The sequence below is a fragment of the Chamaea fasciata genome, unplaced genomic scaffold (genome assembly GCF_029207755.1).
Source record: "Chamaea fasciata isolate MVZ Bird 193981 ecotype frontalis unplaced genomic scaffold, bChaFas1.0.hap1 SCAF_3, whole genome shotgun sequence".
In the NCBI taxonomy this organism is placed as follows: domain Eukaryota; kingdom Metazoa; phylum Chordata; class Aves; order Passeriformes; family Sylviidae; genus Chamaea; species Chamaea fasciata.
In genome coordinates this window covers 59,514,716-59,524,707 of record NW_027094088.1, presented here as the reverse complement: position 1 = coordinate 59,524,707, position 9,992 = coordinate 59,514,716, and the positions used below count along the sequence as shown (strand labels likewise).

The following is a 9,992-nucleotide window of genomic DNA, read 5'->3' as shown; positions in this document are numbered from 1 at the left end:
ATATCAAACTACCCGATCTAATAACCTTTATTGAATTTATGTTGGAAAGGAAAATAAACAACTTTGATGTTCTAACAGAACACTCAGGATAAAGATAGATCTAAATGCTCTTTTAGCATTTAAATTTAATACCTTTAATACACATTTCAGCAAACCTTGTGCCTTGATAGCCATGGGAACTAAAGCTCTTTTTCATCCAAAATGTGTTTTCTGAGCAGTGTAAGCTTACCAACTTACCAACAGCCTTACCTAGCTTACCAACACCCATCCTGGGCTAGGAACACCTCTGGGAATGTCCAGTCATTTGGGGCCAGTTCCAACCCTGGCTCAGGGAGGAACAAGAGTTTTGACCCACTGGTGCGTGCTGGAAGGCTCTGTCCTTAATGAGCCAGGACCAAACTCCTGCTTCTTCTTCCCACCATAATGACAGAAATATTGATTTTTTACAAAAAGTTTCAGTCTCACAGAAAATTTTACAGTATCTTCCCCAAGAAAGTGCAACCTCAGCTCTGCCAGGTCATCTGCTGTGCATGTTGGCAATTTGCCTGTACAAAACATGAGCATCTTGGCTTCTGCCCAAAAGACTCTTGAGCACCTGCAATAATCAGGTTTTCTTTATTTATTGTGGTTCAGTCTTCACAGGCACATCTTACTCTTTCTCCTCAGCACTAATAGGTATTTTTTTGCCTTTTTTCATTCCTTACTAAAGCCATCTAGAAATTTTAAGAGAACATTTTCCTTTGGAAACTGTGATTGAAACAAAATATTCAACAAGAATGTGTCTGAAAATATATGTCCCTAACACACACACACACACACACAAAGATGAGCAGTAAAAGTAATTCCTTCCAACAAGGTAGGTGTGATGTTCATAATTTCTGTTGTTAGCTGGCAATTTTGGAAAATAGAAAGTCATTTGAAGTTTGAATTAATTCATTTGTGTTCACATTTCATGCAAATAATCAAAATGACACAGCTGAAATAAGAGTTTTATTGGCTGTGAAATTAATGTTCCTTAAATTCCTTCTCACAGGAAATTAAGTTTCTGATTCAAGCCATAAGGAGAACTTTGAAACTGCTGAAATCCCTGTTAACCATAAAGCAAACTTGGGGCAGGCCCACCCTGCAGTGCCTCAGGGGTAACAAGCAATTGGTTCTGTTTTTCCAGTGGGTGAAAAATCAGTGACAAGTTCACAAAGCCTGTGAATCCATCTGTTTTCCCAAACACGCCCAAGCTTCGCAGATCAGCCAGGAAACCATATGTTTCTGTGTTAGTAATCCACTCCTGGCCCACATTTCCCACTTTTCCTCTGGCCGTGGTGGATGACACGCGAGGCATTGCTGCTGCAAATGCCACTGCCTATCCAGCAACAGAGCTCCCCTTAGCTTTACACAAACCATCCCAGCCAACCCAGGTAGGAAATGAACTGCCTTCATGGCAAAAATGTGTTTGACCTCAGTTCCACTGTATTTGTCCTGCTTCAACGTGGAAACTTGCATTACACGTCTGCCACACTGAGCCAAGTTTTGTTCCTCACTGCTGAGTGAGACCAGAGCTGGCAGCTGCCATTTCACAAGGAGGTTGTACAAATGCGGAGGGTTGAGAATTTTCTTATTCTTCCTGGGCAGAAATTAACCACTTCCAATCCATCAGCTGCCTGAACCACCAGAGGCAGGTGTGACTGGAAGCAAGTCAAGCTACTTACTTCACCTCCCCTGACTCGCATTTGACAGAAAGGAATTGTGTCACCGGCACACAAAGTAACCCAATTTAAAAAATACAAGTGAGTGTTTTGCCCTTGTATGCAGGTATTTAGCACCCATAAATGTCACTATGGTCCATAATAGGCATATCAAAGAGAAGTATCCCCTGGCTCATTTTGTAATGTCACAGTGTTTGGAATTCAGTCACAGACTTCACTCTCAAAGACTGAGCTCTCTGATTACTCAAGATACTTTTATATAAGAACATCATTTAGGAAGGAATTTAAAAAATATGCCAGAAGAGTGTTCATCAAATACTGCAAATGTTTTGCAAATCCGAACAATAACAATCACAAGAGTCTTAAAAAAAACTGAATTAACTTTTCATGCACAAAGAAATAAAGTCGAAGGAATTTATTGATCACAGCTGACAGGTATCTATTCAAGGGAGGAATTATCTTGCAACAGATGGGCCTATAATATTAATATCTTCACCATCTGGCTTTTAATCCATGCTTTTCATCAGTAGATCATAAAGCACTTTACGAATGAGGTCAAACCTTGTAGGAAAAGGCAGAATAAGACATAATGGTTAGAAGCTGAAGCTGAACAAGGATAAGCAAGAAATAAGACACACTCCATTTGCTCCATTTATCAATTACAACAGTAGGTAATTAATAAAACAAGGAATTCATCTGCAAACATTAAATTCTCCATCACTTGTTAAAAAGAGAGGACCTCAAATATCTTACAGTTCAAAAAATTACAAACTTTAAATGGTTTTTAGGTGAGGTTGTTTGCCTCTTGGAAACAATAGGAGAAGAAAACAAGGTGAACACAGAAATACCTCTTTCCCCTGAAAGTCTAAAAATCTACTGCATTTCCCCTTGGTTCCAGCCTACCCACCTATCCAATTAGGGAAGCAAACCTTGTACAGTCTTTCTGGATGCTTGGACAGAACTGCTCACAATATGGTTGCGAACCTGAAGGTGTAGAGGACTATAAAATGACTAATCATCTTTAAAAAAAAAATTGATTAAGAAGATCAACGCATGCAAGGCAGAGTTTTGCCACAGGCTGGTTAAGATGGGAAAAAGGGAACTATTTGAACATTTAAAAGGTTCTTGAATTCTCTGGCACATCTGCCCCCACAAAATCATACATTTTCAACTTTACTAAGAAAGAAACCTTCCTGAGTTTCACTCTTCTGCAGCTGCTCTTTGGAAAGAATGCTGTCGGTACAGCATCACCACAGTCACTTGCTTCTTGCCTCGTGCGCCTTTGTGGAATGTACAACAGGGTCCTCACCTTGAGTGGGCGTTTAAGATCTATTGTAAAATTAATAATATATCTAGGAAGAGGATGTTTACTATTCAGAATGGCCTGTACAGCGTTAGCAGATGACAGAACCCACACTGCTCAAAAGGCAGCAGCAGCCTCACATATTGAGCCCTGCCCAGCCCAGCATATCCAAAGGTTTCAAAGCCCTACATTACTTCAATACACATTTTAGAACTTTGTTGTTGAATAACTTTGTGAGCGAACTCCAGTACTGCTGGGATCACAGACCTGCACAAACAAACCAAAGTCCAGAAAGAGATAATGGCCTGAGCAAAGGGCAGAATGTCTGTCCATCAAGGAAAAAAAGGAAGAAGGTCCAAACTTGGAGACCTTAAGGATCTGGCTTGGCAAGGTTGGCAGAGATGAAAATGAGTGTGGGTTACGTACTGTCAGTGTTTGTGAGGGAGCTGCCTGGTTATGTTCTCTTTGCTGGGATCTTTATGCCTGTGACTTTACTCCTGCTGCTGCTAATTGCCTACTTCAGGATCAAACTAAAAGAAGGTGAGTCAGGACTTGGGGACAAAGACTGGGGAGGCAGACAAACCTTCTCATTCAACAAACAACTTAGGCTTGTACCATTAACTAAACTGAAGACAACTGTGATCAGAAAGAATTTTAATGAAGTCGTATGATATTTTAGATCATTTTCTGTTTGAAAAACACTACAGGTATTTGTTTAGAACTTGGATTGACCCATCACTTAAAATGCTGTAGTTTTATATACTATACTATGGGAGATTTTACTGTTTTACACTATAGAAGGGACAAACAGAATGAAAAAAAGGGCAGTTAAAATGCGGATCACTTTCTTCTGTGCTTACACTGTGCAAGCCTTCAGTGAAACAGGTAGCAGAAGTTACACCCTATAAGTAATTTGGCTTTGAATATTTGTCTCTGTTCTTTCAAAAGTATGCATTTGCTTTTGCTTTGTATCTAACTGCACATTTGCCATGTTGCCTTTTCTATTTTAAAATCAGCTTAAACACACTGCAAAAACTTATCTTCTGAGTAAAACCAAAACAAACACCCTCCCGAATGCAAATGTGCAGTGATTTTAACACATCTGTGTACTGAGAATCAAGGCTGCTTACAGAGCCCAACTGGGCTACACTTGTAGCAGACATGGAGTTTCTTTCAGACAGGAAAATCCTGTACCTCAGAGCATCCAGTCTTTATGGGATGATCTTCATGCCCTCCAGATTTGGGTCCCAGCTGCAGCAGCAGCTTCACACATGCTCTTGTTTTAGGGTTCCAGCTGCCAAAGCCAGCCTTGGGGCACATTCGGATCAGAGGCCTCAACCATTCTTTCCTTCAGCCCTTTGAAAGCACACTCTTGCCGACACTGGGCTAAGCTTGTTCCTCAGATTATCTGTCTTTTGGACATTTTCTCCATATGGAGTGTAAGGGGAGCTAAGAGGACAGCCTAGGTTTTCTCTGTAAAACTGCAGATGCTTCTTGATATAGCTTGGTGAGAATCCTGCCTGGGACAGTTTCACAACTCTCCTCCCACAGGTTTCAGCTCTAGCAGAGACCGGGCTGGGGCAGACAGAACAGTCCTGTCCACAGGGCACTGCAGATCAGCTGAGGCCTCGCTCCGAGCTGGCCTGGGGTGCATCAGCCCCGCAGGAGAAGGATTTACTCACCAGTGCAAGGCCAGGAAAGAAATCTCACTTAGATGCCAGGCCAAACACTGTAATCTGTGCACTCAGATTTTGCTCTAGCCTGAAAATTTGGCCACTTAACATACGCATCCAGAAATGCAAAATAAACTAACTTCCTGTTTTGTGCAACATCTCCAGGCATTTAGATCCAAGACTTTAACAGAGGAAAGGTGTTCGTTTGCATATAAGCACACACTTGAAGTTACCTTCAGGCTGCTAAAACTCGAACATTTCCTGTTCAAGATGTGCTTTCAGATGCTGAATTAATCTCCAAGGGAAGCCTGCTCCACATGCCTAACCCAGCCCTGCCTTGGGTTATAGATTATTCTCAGAGCAAGGTGCGGATGGTTTTTCACACGCTAATAAAACAACAACAAAAACCAGTGCAATGCCAAAACATTGCGCAATTCACTATCCGTGAGGAAGTAGGAAGGCTAAGTACTAAGGGAGTAGTGTTCTTTCTTGAAAGTGGTTGAAATGAAAGCTAGTGACATTATTGCAATTGACTTCAGATAAAAGCAGGGATTTTTCCCTTCCAGTAAATTATCAGCTCTCTGCTCATATGTGTCAGACATTAGTTATTATGAAATAATACTGAGCTGCTACTGAACTGCCTGTTACCTGGTGAAGCTCTCCCTTTTTTGTTCCAGCTAGGATAAAGCAAGCCAGGAAGGTGGGCTACTGATCCCATCAGTTCAGGTATTTGGATGGGGCACAGACAATACTTTAAGCCAGATGAACCCATCTGAAAAAAACCCCACAGACATTTGTATTCATGATGCATGATCAACTGCTGAAACAGACTGTCCTGCCTTTTTTCACAGCACTCACATCCTCCTTAGATACTTTCTCCAGGTCTGTAGATAATCTGCAGCACCAGATGTTAAATTCTGCTTCTCTTAAAGCACAGAAATTTTAGCTTTGGATTTGTAATGAGTTTAAGCAAGCAACGGTTTTGTAAATTTTCTGAGATTAGTCATCAAGGGTGTAAGAGACAGGTGAATGAGGTAGCTGGCAGACTAATTTGCCAAAAGAATATTGCTGCTGTGCTTCTCTCTTTCACAACCGAGAAGGGTGCTTGAAGAGAATCATCTGACTTTTTAATGCCTCAGGAAAGGAGACACGCAGTTTGCAGATCACAGGTGTTCTGGCTGGGATTCTCAAGAGGATGTGAGATGAATTCCTGTCTATTCAACACTTTGGGCATTGCATTCCCAGCTCTGTCACCAAGATCATGTTTTTCTTGAGCTGAGACTGTCAGAGACCAACCTACTGTTTTGGCCTCCAGCCAACTTACACAAAACACCCTGAGCAGCTCTTCCTGTACAAGCAAGTGGAGCCAGTTTCAGCTTAAAACCATCAGGTGAGAGAATTAGCCACAGATAAGCCAGAAAACATCCTTCAAATGCTATATCTCCTACAGAACAACAGGAATTTTGCAGGTTTCAGCTGTCTGTTCCCCTAGATCTTTCTGAAAAAAAAAAAAAAAAGGAAAAAAAAAAGGAGTTTTTCATTACTAAAATCAAGGCTGCCTTGCTTCATTGTTAAATAAGCATTTAATTTTTCTCTGTGCAGCAAAAGAGAGACTCTGCATGAATATACCAATATATAAATACCTTATAAATAAAACTAAATAATCTAACAAAACAGCATACACTTCTCTGGAGCAATTAACAATAATAATTTTTTTTTTAAAAATTTTTTTCTCAGTTTCCCCATCCTTCTTCAAATAATCTCCAAGCCTCCAAGAGCAGGTCATGTTCTGAAGATGTCCAGTTATGTGGGCAGCAAGCCTTTTTCTGGTTTGTCTGTACCACAGGCAGCATTGGGAGGATCAAGCCAGCTCAAGGTTCTCACAGCACAGCCACAGTTCTGTAAAGCAGAAAATGAATTGCCAGTATAAACTAACTCTGCTCTTTGCTGTAGCTAAAGGATTTTATTCTGATTGACAGCTGTGGAGGCAAATGAAAACAGAGCATTTCTGCTGATGTCAACAGTTCATGTTAGCACTTCACTGGGCATAGTAACAGCCCCAGGCTCACACTCAGAAGACTTCCCTCTAGGATCATGGGCCAACTAATACCAGTGTGCTCTTTAGACACCTTCACCCTAGTAAGATTAGTTCTTATTAATGTATGCCAGCTCTTTTTCTTTATAAAAACTCACCATAAGAAAGCAGCATATTCTTATGGAATTTTTGTGTTGTTTGGATTATTTTTCAGTTGAGGAGGAAATGGTCACGGCACAAGACTCCAGGAATGTCTTCCTGAATCACCGTGGCCAGTGGAAGAAACCCAGGAGATCCGGACAAAAAGAGAACAGATACAAGAACTCAAGGATATTTAAGGGAGCTTCACATCTCAGGAAGCAAGCTTAAACCCAGTACTTGGCACTGTAGGTTTAACAATAAATACCACTGTAAATAAATACCTGGTGCAAATAAATACTACACAGGAAAACAAAACTGGGGAGGAGAAGCTAGTGTTGTGCTGTCCTAATGAAACAGCTGCTGCCATCCAAAAAGTTCTTGCAAGCACCAAGTAGTCTTTTGTACAGCTCAGCAGAGACAAGAGCCTCCTGCAATGAACTGAGCTGGTTCCCTTGCCTGACACAGGATTTGGGGGGAGGAGCACCCCCCCTCACCAGCCCCTCCCTGGGCTACCAAGAAAGAAAGCAACATAAGGAGCTCCTGAGAGAGCTGAGCTGGTACATGCAAGGCAGGCAGCCTTATGAAATCGAGATGCATAGATAACAAGCTGATATCAAGCACTGACATCTGGGAAATTGAAAAAGGTTTTGAAGGGGAACTGACATTGTTCAGCCTGTACACTTTGGGAAAGATTGTGGGTTTTGTAAAGTATTCTTTCCACAGACTTTGGAAGCAAAATGTAACAGTAGCAGGAAACACAAGGATTTCTCTCTGTTGACCAAAAATGCCAAATTTTGAAACCATGGAAAGATTCAGTCAGCATTCTGTAAAACAGCTATTATTCTCCCTTTAGAACAAATGGATGACTTTTTCAAATAAAAAACTGCATAAACATGGAGTTATCTTTTTTTATGTGTCAATTGACACACATTAAAAAAAATAAATCTTGCTCCCTGCTCCCCTGTAGCTGTAGATGTACAGTTTTTAGTGCATCTTAGATTGCCTGTGGCAGATGGTCCACAAAAGTGCAACTCAAATTGTTTGCAAGTGCCACTGTCTTTTCACTTCTCTGGTTCTGACTCTCAAGTTTAAACTCAAATTGGCAAGGAATGAGAAGTGACTATCATTACTGTCCTCAGTGTTTGCTGCCCCTGTCTGCTAATGATTGCTGTCTGCAATTACCTTTCATTAAACCTGTTTGTCATTACCCAATCTGCAAGAAGAGAGTGGATAATGCCTTGTCTTCTGAGGTTATGTGTGGTTTGCACAGTTTCAGTTCTCATAGACTTTTAAGAACTCCTTGGAATGATTTTATAGAAATACTAATGAGGACATGACCATAGGTTTAAAAAAAAAAATAATTTAAACAGCAAGTATCCTTACACTCTCTCCCATTTCAATACTACCCAAATTTAAAAAGATGTAACTCAACACACTGGTTAACATCTGTGCAAATAACATTGCACAGGTGAAGAGACAATTGTTTGTAATTGCAAACGCAGTTTTTGTAGGGAAGTTGAGACAGCTGCTGCAAATTGACTTTCTACGTTTAAGAAAGATGCTGCCTTCTTAAAGCAGCAATCTGGGATATTGATCAGATGCTAAAGGAATTATAACATCCAGAATCCCAAACACTCACTCTCTAACTGCCCAAGAACAGATTGGCCAGGACCACATGTAAAAATATGGAATGAAAACTGATTTTGTTAATTCCACATTGTGTCTGAGAATGGGGAGATTTGAAATGTCAAGAAGTGGTCACACTCTTGTACAGCACTTCACTGTAAAATGGTGGTATGGATACCAAAAATAATGCTATACACAGACACTGTGTGTCTTTGACAGAACTGCTTATTGAGCTGTAGGTGCTAACATGTAGCAGGATCTGACATCCACAATTTAGTAGCAGGCAGTGAAAATTCTCAGGCTTTGTTGTTTTCAGTTCCATTACTGAGTAGTGTCAAGAAATATGTTTTCATGCTACCAGCATGAAACACACCATCATTTCCCCTATAATTCCTTCAAAAAGGGAAAAAATATATTTAACACCATTGAACGAGATCTTTGTCTAGATGAATTGTACAAGCATTATCTAAATATATATGGAGAGAGTAACTGGAAGAAAATAACTTATCTTCAATTACTGCTGTTACTGAAGAGTCCTCTCTCTTCCTGTCTCTAGCAATAATGTGAAGTTAGGACTCTACTCCACCTACAACCATTAAGCATGTTTAAAACCTTCCTGCCTGTGACTGCTTCCCCTTTGCTTCACGGAACAGAATTTAAAGTCTCAACTTTTAGGTTGGAAAGGTACCAAGAGAGATGGTAAAGTGATAAAGGATTGTGAAACCCCTTTTAGCTGGGGAATGACTGAAGAGAGTGATTGATAGGTCAGGTGTCTATTCCAATGTCTGCAGTGATGCTGTCCAAGGATGCTAGAGCAGGGTCAGGTACAAAAGACACAAAAAGTGCTTTTGGCTCTTTTTTTCCTTAAGACACACAGAAGGGTAAAAATGCTTGACAGAGGAAATTTTTAAAAAGCAGTTAGCCAAAAATCCAGAGGCAGAGAAATACCGATAAAGACTGATACACCAGTAAGTCTTTGAAAATCGCTCAAAGGTGGAAGAATATTTGGGAAAGTACTACTTTCTAATATAGTAATCACAATTACACACGCCCCAAGGCAAGTACCAATAGCATCGGAGACAGAGATCTGGAAGAGTTAGTCACTTAGCCTGGCCCAGCAGAGACAGTCATACTTAGCTCCAAAAACTCTGGTAGGATTTGCCTCAAACCAAACAGAATATTTTAACACTACAGGAATTATCACAGGATTTCTGATGCTTGTAATTTGTTTTAATATTACTATTCTTATCTTTTTTTTTTTTCAAGTGCAGTATGAAAGCCCCAAACAACTGAGCAGCCTGGAAAACAGAAGTTTCAAATCTTCCAGAGGTGTAGTCAGTATTTTATTCCGTCTGTTTGATGTCTTCTGTGGCCCAATTAAAAGTTGCCACTCAGCTTGACTGCCAAACAGAAAAATACCTCAAGAAACACTTTGTACTATAGTTGCTCATTGCTTTGAGCGATAAATCTTTTGTTTGAAGTTTTTCTTTGGAGTCGCATGCTTGCCCTTT

At 40.5% G+C, this 9,992-nt stretch overlaps 1 protein-coding gene across 1 annotated transcript; it reads left to right on the top strand.

Moving 5' to 3' along the window:
• The first annotated feature begins 3,308 nt into the window (after positions 1-3,308).
• SMLR1 (small leucine rich protein 1) lies at positions 3,309-8,052 on the top strand. The gene is made up of 2 exons (XM_066180479.1): positions 3,309-3,546; positions 6,929-8,052. The coding sequence occupies exons 1-2, from the start codon at positions 3,408-3,410 to the stop codon at positions 7,081-7,083; spliced, it is 294 nt and encodes a 97-aa protein (XP_066036576.1). The 5' UTR covers positions 3,309-3,407; the 3' UTR covers positions 7,084-8,052.
• The last annotated feature ends 1,940 nt before the right edge of the window (positions 8,053-9,992 follow it).